The sequence below is a fragment of the Rhinatrema bivittatum genome, chromosome 18 (assembly GCF_901001135.1).
Source record: "Rhinatrema bivittatum chromosome 18, aRhiBiv1.1, whole genome shotgun sequence".
Lineage (NCBI taxonomy): Eukaryota > Metazoa > Chordata > Amphibia > Gymnophiona > Rhinatrematidae > Rhinatrema > Rhinatrema bivittatum.
In genome coordinates, this window is record NC_042632.1 from 61,285,357 (window position 1) to 61,305,324 (window position 19,968).

The following is a 19,968-nucleotide window of genomic DNA, read 5'->3' on the forward strand; positions in this document are numbered from 1 at the left end:
AATAAGCAAGTGAATATTAAGAGGAGAGACTGAAGAAAGTTAATGCTGTGAACTGACTCTTGGACATTTCTGTTGTACCTAGAGTGCTGTGCAAACTGATTATGAGATTAAGATTATAACTGAAACAACTACATTTTATACCATCTGGGTCAAACAGCAAGTTAGCTGTTTCTTGACATTCAAAACATCAGTAATACTGTCAGTCAGCTTATAACTTCTTGCTATATTTCCAAATAAATTCAGCAGGTGGACGCTGGTTTTATTAGATCAGCAGCAATCCGTTTTGGAGAGAAGATAGCCTTGTAAACTGGGGTTTCAGCATAGCTACGAGCGCTCATCAGGACTTCGGTGTTAGCGCTGCAGCTACGGTGCCCTTTGCATGCTGCGATGCAGGGCGAGAGCCAAGAAAGCAAGCCCTGCATGCCCTGAGCGCGAGAAGGCGGGCCGGCAGCTCCAGGGGGCAAGCACAGGACCCAACAGCCCGGCGGGGGGCAGGCAGGGGCTCAGGGAATCGCTGCCTGTCACGTAGGCAAAGACGAAGCGGCGAGGCTCCTCCCCCCGCCGCTAGGGCCACAACAAGCATGGCGGACAGCGGGCGCCGGGCGGCCGTTGGGAAGGCGTCGTGACGGTCACCGGAAGTTCCGGCGCGGCCCTGCAGGAAGTGTCCGTGCGGGGTCTCTTCTTCTCCCATAGCAGCAATACAGGGAGCGGAGGTGGCGGGTGAGTGAATGCGCGGCCCTCGCCCGCTCCGGGGGTCTGTGGAGGGGCTGCAGGGCTGACTGTCAGCCTCAGTCGGAGCTGTCACGGCAGGCCGGGGCGTTCTTAGGGGGCTGTCACCAGACCAGAGCAGCTTGGCCTGTGTGGGGGCGGGGGCCTGAAGGGAGGAACAGGCTGTCCCGGGCCACCCCGAGCCGAGGCCTATGAGAAGGTTGCCAGTGCATCCTCTCTAAACGCGTTTCATTTAACTCTCTTCCGCTCCCCCACAGACCCCTCTATAACTGCCCCCCTGCTTGCATTCTTCTCTGATCCAAGTGATGACTGCCTTCCATGCCTAAGTACCTTTCTGTACTCTCCTGACTCACACGCCCCCAGTTCACCTTTTGTCTTCCTCTCGCCTTGTTTCCCGATTCCACTCTAACCCTTCCTCCCCCTCCCCAATTTCCTTCTAACTATGCCCCCTGTTTGGCTGCTCTCCAACCCTCCGCTGTTCCCAGACTATAACAGCCCCTAACATTGAGGGAGGAATGTACTGTCAGCTTCGTAAAAAACAATAATGATGTCTCCTGATGGTTTGAAGTTAGCAGCTGTGTTCCTGGTTTGTGATGTGACCAAGGATTTTCAGAGGAGATAGACCACCAATGTATGCTTTATGTTGCCAGCACTTAATTGGGTGAAAACCTTGATTAATGTTAAGAACAAGTATAATGTATTTATCGACATACTTGCATACGAAATACTTTCTGTCTTCAGGGAGGTGGAGACTCCGAGGTCCCTCTTTATCTTATTTCATATCCAGCAGAGAAAGTTCTTTCCTGCTCTAGCTCTTTCCCAACCTTTTTAATTGCTTCTGTGAGTTTAGAAATCAATTGGCCTTCAGCAGAGTGCTGAAGATTTGAGTATGTGACACTGAGGCAGTCCTTAGAGAAGTAAACTATTAGGGCTCTATAGGTGATGCTACTGCAGATGTAAGTGCAGCACATGGTGAGCATATTAACTTAGCTGTAAGAGTACAGTAAGATTAAAGATATAAAAATGAAATTCTAGTAGTGGCCATAGCAGTTCATGAAGCCTGTGTTTATCAGGCAGCAAATCATGAGGTTTGATAAGCCTGGGAAATTTTCTCCTTAAGTATATTTTATTGTATGCAACTATTCATATAAATTGTCTCCCACAATATTTTGCATCACATAAGGGAAAACTGTGAGCATTGTGCTCAGTTCTGGAAGTTATACCTTCATAAAGGCATTGTGAGGATGGAAGCAGTTCAGACAATTGTTTTCTGGTACAGGGCCTGCAATACAATCCTGCATAGGACAGCTGTAAGAAAGAAGGGAAAGGGAGGGTGGTGATAAAAACATTCACATATATAACAATTTTCAGTAACCCATAGGAAGGTGTAATTTCCATGCAAAAAGAATTTCAAAGACATGGGATCATGATAGGAAATTTGGAGGGAAGAGGCTCAGATGATTTTATTTATTTATTCAATTTATATTTAACTTTTCAAGCATTTCAAAGTGGATATGATAAAATACTTTCTGAGAGGGTGATGGATATCTGGAATAGCCACTGACAGAGTTGGTGAAAACCCATACTGTGACAAAATTTAAGCATGCTTGGGATAGATATAGAGGGCATTGGATATGAGCAGAGTTTTGGAGCTTTTTTAAGTATGTTAACTTTATGCTCATATATCTAGGATGGTAGGGAACCAAAGAATGAAACCAACAAAACTGATTTGGGTAAGGAACAATATCCTGCAGGGCAGGCAGCCAAGCTTGTACAACTGACAGCTGGGAGATATCCTGAGCTATATTAGTGCAGGTCATAACAATAGGTTGGACAAATTGGGGTCTCCCTGCTTGAGCAGTCCTTAGACTTGGGATTTCCCTGCTCCTCAGCTGTTGGAGGCATATACCTCCTTTCATGACTTATTCTCAGCCATTAAAGGGGAGTGGCTTAAGCCCTTGTTGTAGACCTAGAGTTACCCGACTGGGTCATTCTAAACCATAAATACCAGCATGCTTAGGTGGGGCGCACATTGCCAGGGCCATCTAACCCAACGGAGCTGGTCAGAGGAGAAAGCTTTATGGCTGAGTTAAGGGCCATCAGATTAAAGTGGAAGGCAGACATGCTACGGTAAGCAGCAGCTTACATGAACAAGCAAGGGGGCATGCTCAGCCCCAAGCTTGCAGAAGAACCAAGTGGGATGCTCAGTTGGGCAGAGGAGGAACCTGCCTAGCTGTTAGCATCACATATTGCAGGAATGGAAAATGTTCATGTAGTCTTTCTCAGCAGAAACATGTTGGATGCGGGGGAATGGGAGCTCAGTCAGAAAGCCTTCTAGATGATATAGAACAATGGGGACCTCCAGCAGTAGACTTCCTGGTGAGCTGGGCAAATGTCAAAGCCAACAAGGAGATAAGATCCAGGGGACTAGAAGCCTTAATCTGTCTCTGACCAAAGTCCATGCTCCTATATGTTTTCCCTCCTTGGCCCTCGATAGGCAAAGTGATGAAAAGGATAGATGAGCACTTGCATTAGCCGAGAAGGCCTTGGTATGGAGATCTAATAAAGCTCCTAGCGGTCTCCCACTCCCCCCACCTAGGCAACTCTCTGTGGCAGGGTCCAATACCAATATTCTTATGGCTGTGAGGCAGAGGTTATTCCCAGTTAGTAGAAGTGATGGCTGTGCTAAACATGCATAAGTGTGCAACCTCAGCCGCTATTTTAGGCCTCTCGTGCTAGAAGCATAAAACTTCCCAGGGAAGTCTGACAATCCATGAATCCTAGGCTTCTTGCAGAAGGGCCTGGACAAGGGGTAAGCACCCAATTCACTGAGGGGTGCAAGTTGCAGCCATATCCTACTATAAGGGCTGTATTGAAGGTACCTAGGTAGCAGTGCACTCAGATGTACAAGGCTTTTTAAAATTGTTTTCTGGTACAGGGCCTATATAATGAAGCATATATAATGAGGCCTTCATACACATTTTTCTCTCAATTTGTCCTCGGGGCCCTAGTAGAAGCACCTTTTGAACCGCTAAAGCAGGCATCAGTCAAGGACCTATCATTGAAAACTACCATTTTGGTAGCAATTTGCTTCACCAGGTGCACTTCAAAATTACAGAGAACTCTACTTAGTAATTTCATGTTCCTGCTGGTGCTGAAAGTGGTGTCTTCCTTTCATTTGAATCAGGACAGCGTTGCTACCACGTTTGGAAGAAGAGAATATAGGGGTAAGGGTGAAAGACTGCACCTCCTAGATATACCCTGGGTGCTACAAAGGTACTTGTTCAGGAGATCAAATAGGTTTGTTGTGTTATTCAGAGCACTGCATAAGGGAGAACAGCTTCAAGACCGGCTTAGCTAGATGGAGCCAAGAAACAATCATGTCGTCCTACAGCTCAATGGTAGGCAAAATCCCAGAGGTGCTCTGTGCACACAGTACAAGGGCACAGGCATCATCCTAGGCAGAAGCAGCATCGGTCTTCAGACAAAATCTATAAAGCAGTCACCTGGTCATCCTTGCTTTCATTTTCTAAACATTATAGGTTGCACATATAGGCCAGGGAGGACGTGGGCTTCGGATCAGGGGTCTTGAGGGCAGCCTTGTCTTGCTCCTAGCCAGCCTAAAGGTGACTTTTGAAACTCCCAAGTGTAAGGACTCTTCTAGCAGGAGAAAAGGAAGGTGAATGTTTTTAGCTGATAATTTTCTTTCCTTGAGTCCTGTTAGACCAGTCAAGCCCCACCTAGGGACAACAAGCAGAGATGCCTGAGGCTCTCTCTCTCTCTCCCTTTTTTCCCTCTCTCCTTTTCATGCTTCCCTGTGAGGGGGAATAAGTTTGAGAAATCCTAAAAAAGGGGCTCCTTGTCTGGTTTCTTTTTCAGATAGCTACTGGCAAAGGCCTAAAGTCAGTCCCTCTTTATGGTCAAGAATGAAAACCATGAAGAGGGCTGTGCTTTCTCTGTCCGGCAGCTGAGGATCGTGGACATCCCAAGTGTAAGGACTCAAGAAAAGACAATTATCAGGCAAGAACACATTTTACTATATCTGCGTCATCTACTATGTTTGTTCAAGGTTTAGGATAGGACAGGGGAAGGAAAAGTTATGAAACATACAGAGTAGCTAGCATGGGATCGAATGCTCAGTCTGTCGGTGGTTCTGCCATTCTATCAAGCTGTGGTTTAGACCAGCACTAACACCTTGCCATTTGATCAGACCGTGCTGACAATTTCTGGGCTGTAAAAATGCTGTCAGTTCCTAATTGTTGACTCAGCCTCTAATGTTAGATTGCAGTTCTATTGGATTTGTCAACTCTAAGACCAATTTCTAATTTACCCTGTATATCTAAGATTTTGGAGAAGGTAATTAACAAACAATTAACAGACTACCCTTGAAACCCATAGTACACTATTCCCGCACAACATGAGACCCTGTTAACATCTTTACTGTGTACAATTCTGGTTGCCCGCATCTCAAAAAAGATAATAATTGCGATGGAGAAGGTACAGAGAAGGGCAACCAAAATGATAAAGGGGATGGAGCAGCTCCCCTATGAGGAAAGCCCTGAAGAGGTTAGGTCTGTTCAGCTTGGAGAAGAGACGGCTGAGGGGGGATATGATAGAGGTCTTTAAGATCATGAGAAGTCTTGAACGAGTAGATGTGAATCGGTTATTTACAATTTCAAATAATAGAAGGACTAGGGGGCACTCCATGAAGTTAGCATGGGGCACATTTAAAACTAATCGGAGAAAGTTCTTTTTCCACTCAAACGCACAATTAAACTCTGGAATTTGTTGCCAGAGGATGTGGTTAGTGCAGTTAGTATAGCTGTGTTTAAAAAAGGATTGGATAAGTTCTTGGAGGAGAACATAAGAAAATGCCAAACTGGGTCAGACCAAGGGTCCATCAGCCCAGCATCCTGTTTCCAACAGTGGCCAATCCAGGCCATAAGAACCTGGCAAGTACCCAAAAACTAAGTCTATTCCATGTAACCCATTGCTAATGGCAGTGGGCTATTCTCTAAGTGAACTTAATAGCAGGTAATGGACTTCTCCTCCAAGAACTTATCCAATCCTTTTTTAAACACAGCTATACTAACTGCACGAACCACATTCTCTGGCAACAAATTCCAGAGTTTAATTGTGCGTTGAGTAAAAAAGAACTTTCTCCGATTAGTTTTAAATGTGCCCCATGCTAACTTCATGGAGTGTCCCCTAGTCCTTCTACTATCCGAAAGAGTAAATAACCGATTCACATCTACCCGTTCTAGACCTCTCATGATTTTAAACATTACCTGCTATTAAGTTCACTTAGGGAATAGCCACTGCCATTAGCAATGGTAACATGGAATAGACTTAGTTTTTGGGTACTTGCCAGGTTCTTATGGCCTGGATTGGCAGAATTGGTATATATCCCAAAGCTTAAGAGTTAGAGCAATTGATTTTTCAATTGGAATTAAAATTTGCACATCATCAGCATAAATAAAATGCATAAGACTGAAACCAGTATAAAATTCTGCACAAAGGAAGCACGTAAACGTTAAAAAAGACAAGAGGATCCCTGGTGGTACCCCGTGTTGAAGATCTGTAGGTTGAGATTCTTTATTATGAAATTTTACTTTAAAAGATCTATTCTTTAAGTAGGAGTCAAACATTTCAGTGCAGAGTCTTTAATACCTATTTCATTTAATCTACCTAAGAGAATTTTATGATTAACTATATCGAATGCTGAAGATATATCCAGCATAATCAGAAAATAAGTCTGGCAGTTATCTGCTCCTCTGAGGATATAAGACATAAGAACATGCCATACTGGGGTCAGACCAAGGGTCCATCAAGCCCAGCATCCTGTTTCCAACAATGGCCATTCGTAAAGTTCTATCCAAAATGAATCGTTCCCTGAATGCGAAAAAAGTCTGAATTTTATATATCGTCCCGAAATTAACCCAGTCTTGAAATTCAGGAAGCTGCTAAAATTATCCCATCTCCCTGGAAATACGAGACCTTGGGATCTTCTTTGTGAATTCACACTGAAAGCTTGCATTAAAAAATCATTAACGAGGGGTATTTTAAATTAAATGTACTTAAAAGATTGAAGCCTCTCTTATTTCCAAAAGATTTTAGAACAGTTTTACAAGCTCTGGTTTTAATTAAAATTAGATGACTGTAATTCACTGTTTTTAGCCTGCCAGCGAATGTGACAAGACCACTACAACTATTACAGAACTCAGCTGCTAGACTCCTGACAGGAACTAAAAGATCAGGTCCCATTACACCCAATACTGAAAGACCTGTTAAAGTTCTAGCACTATTCATAAAACCCTCTACAATGAAAAGATAGAATGGTTAACCTCTACACTACACTTTCATATCCCATCAGGAATCACGAGATCAGCAGGTACAAGGGATTGCAGCCCATACCTTCTCCAAAAATTGTTCTTTAAGTAATGTAAGAGAGAGGGCTATTTCCATTGCTGGGCCCCAACTGTGGAACTCTCTACCCACAAGAATTGAGGATGCAATCAGACATTAAGATATTTAAAAAGGGTGTTAAAACTTGGCTATTGGAACAAGCCTTCCAAGAACTTTAAACCTAAGGTTTATACTCGCCATTAATATAAGCATCTTTACATCAGTAGCATGGGATCTTCTTGGTGTTTGGATACTTGCCAGGTTCTTGTGGCCTGGTTTGGCCTCTGTTGGAAACAGGATGCTGGGCTTGATGGACCCTTGCTCTGACCCAGCATGGCAAGTTCTTATGTTCTTAAGCACTTAGTTAATTATTTTATCTCTGTGCTTACTGTTCTGTCTCTTTTACTGTTTAAATTTTGTCTATTTATTTAACTATTTTATTTGTTTTAGTAGTCTATTAGGGAAACTCTGCATTTCCTTCATCTTCTTTTAATTTTGGAAGTGCAATATTTTTAAACTAATATTTAACTACTGTAAACCAATGTGATATGTTTTCATGAAACTTCGGTATATAAAAATTAATAATAATGTCAGTGGAGCTAAACTAGAACTTCTGGGTTTTTGGTTTTATCCATTTTATATTCTGCAGTGGCTCTGGAATTCTTTTGTGCCAGTAAGAAGATTAAAATTAATAAACAATTTTGGGGGGAGTTTCTTGATACTGTAGTCTAGGGAACCTCCTCTCCTTGAAGGCCGTACAGACTATCCCTGATCAGTATGCAAGAAATAGATGTGTATGCACTGCTTCCAGTGTTTCTCATGCATATTCATTGTTCAGCAGGAGTGGACTGCAGGTTGAGAGGGAGGCAGGAAGTGTGCCTACCGATGGTACATGCCTCCAAGATAACTAATACAGCCAGAGAAAGTGGTGCCTGAGCAGTACTAGTGCAATACAGGCGCTGGCAAGTCACTTGCCAACTTCACATTCTTAGTGCCACTGGTGACCCAAAATTTCACCCTCTGGGATAAATGAAGAAGATAGTCACACACATTACCATTTTAAATTTGGCAGAGAATAGTGCAAAGCTTAAACTCAGGAGTAAGCTGGTATAAAACCATTTTTGGAATATCTTGAGTAATAGTTTATAACAGAGTCTTCAAGTCATGGATGAGTCTAAAGTTGAGAAATATCTATTTATTTATTGTCAGGTATTTATATACCATTCTTCCAAACACGATAATGGTGGTTTAAACATACACAGTGTATAAAAACTTGAAAAATTAAAGTAGATCTCAAAATACACTTCTTCACGTCATTTGACTTCATGGCAAGCTTAAGCAATAGTATAAAATAGTTCTCAAAAATAATTTCTTCTACAAATCATTAGATTCATAGGCTCACTTGACTGACCAGAAGAGAACCGTAGAGGCTCTGGCATGGAAGACCTAGGGCCTGCTACTAACAAACTTCACTTAGGAGGAGTGGGCTATGAACCAGGAGACCAGGGTTCGAGTCCCACTGTTGCTCCTTGTGACCTTGGCAAGTCACTTTAACCCTCCAGTTACAAACTTAGATTGGAGGCCCTCTGGGGATAGGGAAAATACCTACAGTACCTGAATGTAAACCGATGTGATATCTCAGATAGAATGTCGGTATATAAAAAATAATAAATAAATAACTAGATATACAGTTTGCACTGATTGGTATATCCTGTATCCCTTTGTGCTCTTGGAAAATGCACTTATCCAGTCTGTCTTTATTAGTGATGATTTTATGAATCAGACACAAAGTTTTAAAGGTAACCAGTGAAGTGTTTGCTTGGAACATGTATAATGATCTTAATGTGCTTACTGGAATTCCAAACAGTAGTGAGTTACAATAATCGATGTTGAAAACAATTAAGGGTCTGTAATACTGTTTGAAAACTGTCGTGTTCTAATCGACTGGTATTAAACACCAACAAGACAGAAATTGGTATATTTAAGTAGAAATACTATAACTGATCAACTTTTCACGTCTGAATTTGGATGTAACAAAATTTCCCATGGCAAACTCTGTGCATGACTTAGGTCCGACTTTCAATGACTACCCTCATCCATACAATCCAAACCATTTTAAGAAATGAACGCATCCTTAGACAGTTAAAACCTTTAATATGAGGAAAAAGTTTGAGTGATTTGAGTGTATGATCAATTGGAATGAAGAACTGCCTGATTTGGAAATGTAACCCAAGTGCAGATAATGCGCTGGCTGAGAGGGCAGAGCTACAAGGATTTTAACCATACACAGTCAGCACTTAAGTAAAATATGGTGGCTGACTGTCAAAAGCCCGCAGAGAAGTCTCGGAGTAGGTCCTGCATGTCAGGCATTGGACAGTAGCAAGGTTTCCTGAACCCAAATTGGTTTGGGAAGAGAATGTTTCTTCTAGGAGGGGTTCCACTTTCTCCACTTATTTTTTCCATAAGGGTAGTGAAGACATTGCTCTCTCATTACCAAAATCATTAGAATAGTTAGCTTTGATGGAGGTGCATTTTAACGAGCCTGGAAGCACCCCTTCTCATTTATTATATACTGCACATCAGATTCCAGTTCTGGCCAGAGCGAAACATGAAAAACTCCCAAGCCTGTCTGTGCTACTCCCAGTGTAAAATCTGCCCAGGCCCTTTACCTTCCGCCCTCCCCTCCAAAGCTGCCGAGATCCTATTACAACACCGTCCAGAACCGGAACCGACACAAACGCCGCTGATTTAGAGTGTAAAGTACGCATAGGGACATAACGTCTGATCTTTTCTTGTAGCTACACTGTACCTCCTCCCCATTTATTGCCTTAAATATCAGAGTTCATTAACTTAGTTTCCCTCGCTTCGCTAGGTAACCAGTGAAGGCACCTTAACAATGGTGCCACACTCTTTCTACGGGAAAGACCAAAATCGAACACGCAGCCATGTTTTTGTACAACCTGTAAGCGTTTTGTACTCTCTTTAGGGAGATCATTACAATAATCTAAAATTGGACAGACTAAACGCCTGACAAGTTGACTAACTTACTTATAATATGTAATGTCATCACACGGGATTGCATCAAGGTGGCGATGTCCTTTCGTGGATTGCAAACTGGCTAAAAGACAGGAAACAGAGAGTAGGATAAATGGGCAATTTTCTCAGTGGAAGGGAGTGGACAGTGGAGTGCCTCAGGGATCTGTATTGGGACCCTTACTGTTCAATATATTTATAAATGATCTGGCAAGAAATACGACGAGTGAGATAATCAAAATTTGCAGATGACACAAAATTGTTCAGAGTAGTTAAATCACAAGCAGATTGTGATAAATTGCAGGAAGACCTTGTGAGACTGGAAAATTGGGCATCCAAATGGCAGATGAAATTTAATGTGGATAAGTGCAAGGTGATGCATATAGGGAAAAATAACCCATGCTATAATTACATGATGTTGGGTTCCATATTAGGTGCTACAACCCAAGAAAGAGATCTAGGTGTCATAGTGGATAACACATTGAAATCGTCAGTTCAGTGTGCTGCGGCAGTCAAAAAAGCAAACAGAATGTTGGGAATTATTAGAAAAGGAATGATGAATAAAACGGAAAATGGTCATAATGCCTCTGTATCGCTCCATGGTGAGACCGCAACCTTGAATACTGTGTACAGTTCTGGTCGCCGCATCTCAAAAAAGATATAATTGCGATGGAGAAGGTACAGAGAAGGGCTACCAAAATGATAAAGGGGATGGAACAGCTCCCCTATGAGGAAGGCTGAAGAGGTTAGGGCTGTTCAGCTTGGAGAAGAGACGACTGAGGGGGGATATGATAGAGGTGTTTAAAATCATGAGAGGTCTAGAACGAGTAAATGTGAATCGGTTATTTACTCTTTCGGATAGTAGAAAGACTAGGGGGCACTCCATGAAGTTAGCATGGGGCACATTTAAAACTAATCGGAGAAAGTTCTTTTTACTCAACGCACAATTAAACTCTGGAATTTGTTGCCAGAGAATGTGGTTCGTGCAGTTAGTATAGCTGTGTTTAAAAAAGGATTGGATAAGTTCTTGGAGGAGAAGTCCATTACCTGCTATTAAGTTCACTTAGAGAATAGCCACTGCCATTAGCAATGGTTACATGGAATAGACTTAGTTTTTGGGTACTTGCCAGGTTCTTATGGCCTGGATTGGCCACTGTTGGAAACAGGATGCTGGGCTTGATGGACCCTTGGTCTGACCCAGTATGGCATTTTGTTATTTTCTTATGTTCTTAAGAGGACAATTAGATGGATTCATTTTAGAAAGGATTTGATGTACTTCGGTTTTGGAAGCAGGCCTGAGTGAGAATCTGAGTCTTCTAAGAGTAAGTAGGGGAAAATGTGCAAATGTCAGTTTGCTTGCAAACATTTTAAATAGCCCAGCTTTTCTTCAGTGATTTAATTTCTTCTAAATTTAGAAAGGGAAAAATCCAGAGAAAAAAATGATGTAAGCAAAATCCGTCTGGAAAAAATGTTGGGGGAATTTTACCTGTGTGAAAACTGTAATCTATTTACTGTAATAGTCATAAATAGAAAGTAATTTGATAGATGCTCTGCAGTCTGCATTAATACATGGGGTTTGGGGATGGAGTCTGTGGCTGGTGTATCCCTGTCCTTCACTGTCAGTGTCTTCTCTTCCAGTGACTCAGCTTTGGTTTCGGGGTTCTTAACCCTTTCACCTAGAATCCCTGCAGACATGAGTCCTCGGCGGAAAAATGTCAAAGCATGCGTTCCGGGCAGCCAGGCCTCAGAGGCTCCAAAAAGCAGAGGATCCTAAAGATTACATGAACCAGCTGTCCCACGAAGTCCTGTGCCACATATTCAGTTGAGCAGCTTGCACTGCCCCGTGAGCTCGTCCTCAAAAGGCGGTTCGATGGTGTTCCTAATGCCCCACCCAGAAGAACTTGCCTGGATCTCTTTATCTTTCTCTGGCCTCTTCTCTCTTTAGTAGTCCCACTAAGGGCTGGGGCTGCTGAGCTGCCTTCTGACCTACAAATTGGGGAAATATGAGAGATGCACTGCTAACTATATTTAATGGGAGGCCACAAAATATTCTTTTAATTCTGAGAGCCTTATGCAGATTAAGTAGTGCTCTCTGTAGACTTGGTATCGGCATTGCTACTTTTAACAATTTGACACAAGATGATGCATCTGATTTTGGACTTGCACATCCAGGGGTGTTGCTAGTTTTCATGCTAATGATGGAATGTATTTATTTAAAAAAAAAATGTTTCGCCTACAATGAGACAATCAAGGTAGTGAAGGAATGAATTGAGGTGTCTGTCAAAGTCGGTGTGCCAAAGGATGGGTCTCGTGTAGCATCATCCACCAAAAATGTGTTTACCAGCAATTATTAAAATATTGTTTAATTAAAGTTCAGTGCAGAGAAGAATTTTTCTTTCTTAGCGACCTCAATTGTATGATGATGGTTTACTAATCCAGTCAGATATGAGCTATAGGTGCTGATTGCACATGACACTGGTTTGTAAATATTTTTGTGATCCATTTCTTCTCTGTTTGCCATTGATGTACCTGGTTCAGTTTTCCTTTATGATATTTGGAGGAGTGAACTCTGGTTGTCTAGTGTTTGATGTATTGCTATATTTAAAACCGGAGCCCGACTGCACCAGCCTGAAAAGGAATGATGTGGAGAAGCAATCATCCTGTCTGACTAGCAGCCTCCTTGGTCTATGGAAGGACATGGGTGCTTTGGTAAATTCTCTTCCTTCGCACAGGTACCTCCCACTGCAGGACATCATGTGCATGGAAATGTCTCTCCCGAAGCTGAAGGAAGCCGTGACCCTCTATCTGAGAGTGGTAAAGGTGGTGGACCTGTGTGCAGGCCGCTGGTGGCAATACATGCCTACAGGTGAGAGCCCAGAAAGAGAGCCTATGATGCTTTCAGTAAATGACTGGAAGGGCTGACTTTGCTGGGGGCTGGCTGCTGATGGACTATAGTACACACACAGAAGGCTACTACTTATCAGGTCTACTCAGTCCTTATAGTGTGATCAGTTGGGTCTCATCTGTTGTAAAAAGAATAAGTAAATAGTGTACAATTTTTTTTATCTGTTATATATTATCCCCAGTTATTTGTATCCAAGTTCAATCTTCCTGTGTTATTGTAAAGACAACATTTTGTCTGGTTATTGTTTAAAATGTAAACCGACTTGATTAGTAATTCTGTTATATGGAAAATCAGTATATAAAAGTGCTAAATAAATAAATATTATCATAAAAGCCAACTTGGGCTGTGTATTTTGCATTAGATTGACTTTGTGTACTATTGACTTTGTGTACGATTGAATTCAATTGACTTTGTGTACTAAGTCTATACTATGGATTAACCAAGTCTAACTAGCTCAGGTGCTGCTAGTGGAGAAAGCAGGAAGCTGGATGATATGGCAAACACTAATCTCCAGTTATTCTTCAGCACCTTGCATTTCCAGACATTGCATGGCTACATACACTGGCTGACTAGTGCTGTATATTCACTGGTACAGCTGCACCGCTCAGTATCCCCGGCCAGTTAGATATAACCAGCTTTGGCCCCAGCTGACTCTGATTATTGAGTTAGCTGCTTCATTTATCCGGCCAGCCTAATTCCTTCTCCATCCGCCCTTGTCTGGCTAAAAACGTAGCCACCTAAGCAGCACCCACTTAGCGCTTATGTAGCATTTTTAATTTCGGGCTCTGCACTTCTCCCACGTTTTGGAGAAAGAAAGGCGGCGTATCATCACTTCCCCCATGGTGTGGTGTCCTAGGAGCTCTCCTTAAACTGCTTTCTGGCACAGCAGAGCCCCTGTGATAAAGCAGATGAAGTACAAGCCTTCTCTGAGGCCAGCCAGGCCCCTGGCTCCCCTCTATCACAATCGCTGTTACCAAATCGTGTGCATATTGTCATTTTCCGCTGAATTTTCCCGTGTGCCTCACCTCTTTAGGCTTTACCGATTCCAGCTTCCTGATGGTGCTGAAGAAAATGCCTGACATTGAACAGCTGTACGGCCTTCATCCCAGGTACCTTGAGAGGCGACGGGTTCGTGGGCACGAAGCCTTCAGCATTCCAGGGGTGCTGGAAGCCCTACAGGCCTGTCCCAACCTCCTGGTGGAGTGGTGCTTTCAGGATTCCTCACCCACTATCCAACGCCATGTAGTGTAATAGTGTCAGGCAGTGGGGATGGATGCACTATTGCACGGTCACCTGACTGGCTCTTCATGTAGATGCACTGTGTTTTGCTAACTGGGCACAGGCCATTTTGGAAGCAATTGTCATTGCTAGAGAGGAAGCAGCTGATGTGATAGCAAGCTGATTTCTCTTTGCTTTCCTCCAGGGAGTGGAGACGTCTCACTTGGAGCTGGTGGAAGCCATTTGGATCTACATGCCCCAGGTTCACATTCTGGGAAAATTTCGAAACCGGAATGGAGCCTTCCCTATCCCACCAGAGAACAAGCTGAAATTCCTATAGGAGCCAAAATACAGACTTTGCACTTAGTCGGTGCGTGCTTAAATATGAAGTGAACGTTACTGATATAAAATTAGTGAGTGTCCCATAACCGGTAGGTCTTCCACGCCTGCCTTCAGTTAGAAGCTGCTAGGGCAACCTTATAGCACCAGAGCAGTCTGCGCAGGCTTGTCAGGCAGTCCCACCTAAATGCCCAAACTCCCCTGATTCCCGTTTCCCACAATGGTGGCCTTGTTGATTTTTAGGCCGTTTCCTTTAATTTGCCTTGTCTGTGCATCCTGACTGAATTGTAAGCTCCATGGAGCAGGGACGCTCTCTGATTTTGCACTGGGAAGAGTAGTAACACTGCTGATCCTCTTTGACTGAGATCACACGGGATGGAATAATTCATTACAAAATCCCTTGCAGGTGTGAATGTTCCAGAAATCCCGTGCATCCCAATGCTGAGGCACCTCTACTTGAAGTGGGTAAGGCTGACCAAGCCCCAGCCTTTTAAGGACTTCCTCTGTATCAGTTTGCGGACATTTGTTATGAGGAATTGTGCAGGTAAGAGGGCAGCAGATTTTCTTGCGCTGCATTTTGTATAACAAGGAAAACTTCAAGTGAATATGTGTGAGCCAGGAGCCTATGAATACCCGCCCCACTTTACACAGAGCCCTAGGCTTCCTGTGGCAGATTTTTCTAAATTTGATGGTAGTTATGTGGCACATTTGCATATTTTGCATAAAGATTTACATCTCTGTGTAAAAAGGTTTAATTTTTATTGAAATGCATTTAAGTTTGTTTTAAACTATTCAACTGTAAACAAAAAATGTATCAGTACAAAAATCAACAATTTATCAAGATGACATATAAGTTACAAACTTTAACAGTGAAATGTCACTTTTTGTTTTGAATTGAAATAATGCAACCATCCTTTGCATATTTTCTTGAAAGTCCTTGTCTTTCCAAATGTAAGAGCAGTTTGTCATGCTGGCAATATGCACATATTTGGATGCATGGGAACAGATTCAGAAAGGGGCTGAATTAGCACACCTGAAACTTGTCAGCAGTCGTGCAACTCGTGCCCTCTCTGCCAGCTGAGAGAGCAAATTCTTCTAAAGGGACAGCTTCACTGCTCCTCTCCTGTCTCCTTCGGGGAGAGGAACAGAATGTGCCACCTCATCCCCAGCAGAGGGGCTGGAGCAGGAGCAGAGAGAGTGCAGACTAAAGACAAAACCCTTTAGTTTTCTCAAATGACTGAATTAGAATGTGAGAGACCTTCTCTCCCGTACCAAACCCCTCACTAAACTGAAATGCCCAGCATACGAGAGAGGTCTCCGGGACTTGCCAGTGCCTACAGAGGCGGTCTGGGATTTTTTGCCTTTGACTTTTTAGCCGTTTACTTAAACCATCATAGATACTGTGGAATGAAGGTTTAATGCCCGATTACATTCAGTTTCTGGTTAAACTAAATGAACTGTTTTTTTTTTCTTGATATTTAATACGATTGATGAATAGAGGTGCAAGTTATTGGTGTTAATGGAAGCTGCAGTCACTTTCTGTTTGTTTTCTGCAGGACCTACCAATTCTTTAAAGTATGTGCCCTTGGTGACAGGCTTGGCATCAGAGCACGAAACCTAGAGCATTTAGAGCTGGTCCGTGTACCTTTCCTTGGAGGGCTGATCCAGCATGTGGTGGAGGACAGCTGGCGATCAGGTACAATCAGCCAGGCTTTGGAAAGGGATTGGCAGAAGTGGTTCCACTCTCTGATATACTGGGGATGAGACCAATACATTCTTCTTGAGGAAGACCACCTTAGATTGCTGCTGCATTGTGCAGGTTGTTTTATTATTTATTTTTTACAGCAGGTTTAATCCTCCTGCCATGGCCATGGTCATATCACCGTGTCCCCGTTGGGGTTAAGAGCAGGGCATTACGTCTCATATTGTACTGGTTCTCACTCTCGGTTCAAATAAACAGAGACCCTGCACTGGGATCTTAGCCTGAAGGAGGCCAAGGGAGATGCTCCAGTTTTCTGGATCAGAAGAGAAACTAGTAGTGCAGCACCATCTAGAATAGTTTAATTGAAAATATAAACCATATAGAGTTCCTCCTTCTTCTTCTCCACTCGCATGCAGGCAGCAGTCAGAGGATCAATGCAGTTCTCTGGGTGATATTTAATGAGGGAAAAAATTACACTTTATTACTTGTATTTAGAAAGAAACCAAGATTTTCCCAAATGCTCTGGGTCTTTAATCAGTGCAGATAATTTCCCGGATTGGTGTAGCAGCAGCTGTCCAGTATTTGATTATCTGGTGTTCCAGAAAGGAGGCACTTGGGGTGGGGAAGAGGGCCATACATAGTGGGATCTTAAATATCTCCACGGGTTCCATGCACAGAAAGCGAGCATCTTTTAATGGAAAGAGGGATCAAGGGATGAGGGAGTAATCTTAGGAAATATTTCTTACAGAAAGAGTAGTGGAGGTGGTGAGGCAAAAACGGTCTCTGAATTCAAGAAAGCATGGGAATAAATGCAGGGGATCTCTGAGGCAGTGATGGGATAAATTGGATTGATGGGCAGACTAGACACCTTCTGAGGCTTCCTTGTACTTCTTATTTTTTATTGCATGAATAATAGTTCCTCAGCATACCCAGATCAGTCCAGACAAGTGGGGTTTTGCCTTCCCTAGCAGCAGATGGAGGCAAAGAAGCAAATGTTGGCCCTGCTACATAACTGAGAGGGCCACCTGCAGTCCCTCGGTATCTCTCTGACTCCAACAGATGGGAGAGGGCCACCTGCAGTCCTCGGTATCTCTCTGACTCCAGCAGATGGGAGAGGGCCACCTGCAGTCCCTCGGTATCTCTCTGACTCCAGCAGATGGGAGAGGGCCACCTGCAGTCCCTCGGTATCTCTCTGACTCCAGCAGATGGGAGAGGGCCACCTGCAGTCCCTCGGTATCTCTCTGACTCCAGCAGATGGGGAGAGGGGCCACTGCAGTCCTCGGTATCTCTCTGACTCCAGCAGATGGGAGAGGGCCACCTGCAGTCCCTCGGTATCTCTCTGACTCCAGCAGATGGGAGAGGGCCACCTGCAGTCCCTCGGTATCTCTCTGACTCCAGCAGATGGGAGAGGGCCACCTGCAGTCCCTCGGTATCTCTCTGACTCCAGCAGATGGGAGAGGGCCACCTGCAGTCCCTCGGTATCTCTGACTCCAGCAGATGGGAGAGGGCCACCTGCAGTCCCTCGGTATCTCTCTGACTCCAGCAGATGGGAGGAGGGCCACCTGCAGTCCCTCGGTATCTCTCTCTCCAACAGATGGGAGAGGGCCACCTGCAGTCCCTCGGTATCTCTCTGACTCCAACAGATGGGGAGGGCCACCTGCAGTCCCTCGGTATCTCTCTGTCTCCAACAGATGGGAGAGGGCCACCTGCAGTCCCTCGGTATCTCTCTGTCTCCAACAGATGGGAGAGGGCCACCTGCAGTCCCTCGGTATCTCTCTGACTCCAGCAGATGGGAGGAGGGCCACCTGCAGTCCCTCGGTATCTCTCTGACTCCAACAGATGGGAGAGGGCCACCTGCAGTCCCTCGGTATCTCTCTGTCTCCAACAGATGGGAGAGGGCCACCTGCAGTCCCTCGGTATCCTCTCTGACTCCAGCAGATGGGAGAGGGCCACCTGCAGTCCCTCGGTATCTCTCTGTCTCCAACAGATGGGAGAGGTGCAACCCCTGCAGTCTGAGAGAGAGAGAAAATTGAACAACCATTCTTTGGTGAGAGTCTTCTGCGTGCGGGTCTTTTGGGATCCCGCCTAGTCTAACGGGTGCTTGGTAAATCCCACTTGTCTGGACTGATCTGGGTGAGTTCAGGAAAGGAAAATTTGGTTCTTCCCTGCTAATTTTCGTCCCTGTAATAGCACAGATCAGCCAGAGACCCATTCCCGTCACTGCCGAACGACTATGTTTTTCGCCAACTGGTGGTACAAGTTAGTTTCTCTTTCAGCGTATTTAGGCAGTTGTTGATCATGGTTTGGGTTTTTCAGATTAGTTTTCAGTGTTTTGGGCTCCAGTTTTTGGGGTTTCCAACCCTATAGTTTTCCCTGTTAGCCTGAGGGTTACAGCTTGGCTTGGGTACAGGTCAATACTGAGGGGATTGCAGGTGGCACTCTCGGATATATAGTAGTGCCTCAAAGTTTTGTTTCTCTGACTCCATCTGCTGGTAGGGAGGCATAACACACTTGTCTGGACTGATCTGTGGTATTACAGGAACAAAAATTAGCAGGTAAGAACCAATTTTCCTGTAATACATGGCAAATATAAAGCAAAATGCTCTTCCTTGTACATACCCAGATCAGTCCAGACTCCTGGGTTTTGCCTTCCCTCCAGCAGATGGAGACAGAGTCTTTTACCAACCCTGCCACTTAATATGAGGTGCCACCTGCAGTCCCTCAGTATTTATCGGTCTCCAGCAGATGGTGGAGGTACAAAGCCTGCAGTCTGAGTTTAGAAAAACAAACAAACACAGAACTGCAGTTTTCAGCAGTGCCTGCCTTCCAGGAGGTTGCTAGGTCCTGGTGGGGCCATCCCCCCTGGTGTTTGAGGCGGACGTGCAGGGGTTCACGGACCCTTTTATAGCTTTCTCCCTTTTTCGTTGGACAGGGCTGAAAGCCGGGGGTCCCGGTTCACTCACCCTGAGGGCTGGATGGAGCTTGCAGCCATTCTTAAGGGAAGTGCTTTCTTTATATTCGTTTAAAGTTTTTGTTCAAAAAAAAGAAGAAAAGAAAAAGAGGAAAGAGATTTTTCAGAGCAGTAGGGGGGTTACTGTGGGAAAGCCCGTTTTTGATCCCGATTCTGCTACCTTCTCCTTTGGGCTGCTGTTTCTCCCCATTCCTCTGACGCTTTTTTCTCTCGCTGCCCGACACAGACTCCAGTGCCACTTCTGGAGACGCTTCATGCAAAGGCGTTATGCTCCTGATGCCTCCCCCGGTGGGGAAGGCTCTTCGGGAAGTATGACGGGAGGAAAGGTTGGCTAGGCGCAATGAATCTGGGAGGCTCTAGCTGGCATGGCAGCTCTCTGAAGTTCTCTTCCCACTGTGCACAGGAACAGTAGCCATTTTGTCAAAATTCAGGACTCCTGCAGAGGGGGACAGGGATTTCCCTTCTCCTTTATCTCCGGAGGTGTGGATCTCCGGCGGAGGTCCAGATCCCAAGGGGCCCCCATTAGGAAGTGAGGAGGACCCCAAAAAGAATCAGATGCCTCTTCTACCTGCTTTTCAGATTTTGTGCTTTTAGTACACAAGGCCTATAAGGCCAGTAAGTCTGCACGACACAGACCTGAAAAGGGGGCTCCTGTAAGGCCGGCAA

General features: G+C 44.3%; 1 protein-coding gene across 1 annotated transcript in view; it reads left to right on the forward strand.

Annotated features, from left to right (window-relative positions):
* Positions 1-570: 570 nt before the first annotated feature.
* The window catches only part of FBXO38 (F-box protein 38), a 58,634-nt gene continuing 39,236 nt past the window's right edge, over positions 571-19,968 (forward strand). Inside the window, 10 exon segments of the mRNA XM_029583492.1 lie at positions 571-720; positions 4,609-4,749; positions 11,806-11,989; positions 12,900-13,033; positions 14,106-14,269; positions 14,496-14,619; positions 14,622-14,660; positions 15,036-15,173; positions 16,186-16,235; positions 16,238-16,325. Coding sequence (XP_029439352.1) covers positions 11,880-11,989; positions 12,900-13,033; positions 14,106-14,269; positions 14,496-14,619; positions 14,622-14,660; positions 15,036-15,173; positions 16,186-16,235; positions 16,238-16,325 — 847 coding nt within the window. The 5' untranslated portion in view covers positions 571-720; positions 4,609-4,749; positions 11,806-11,879.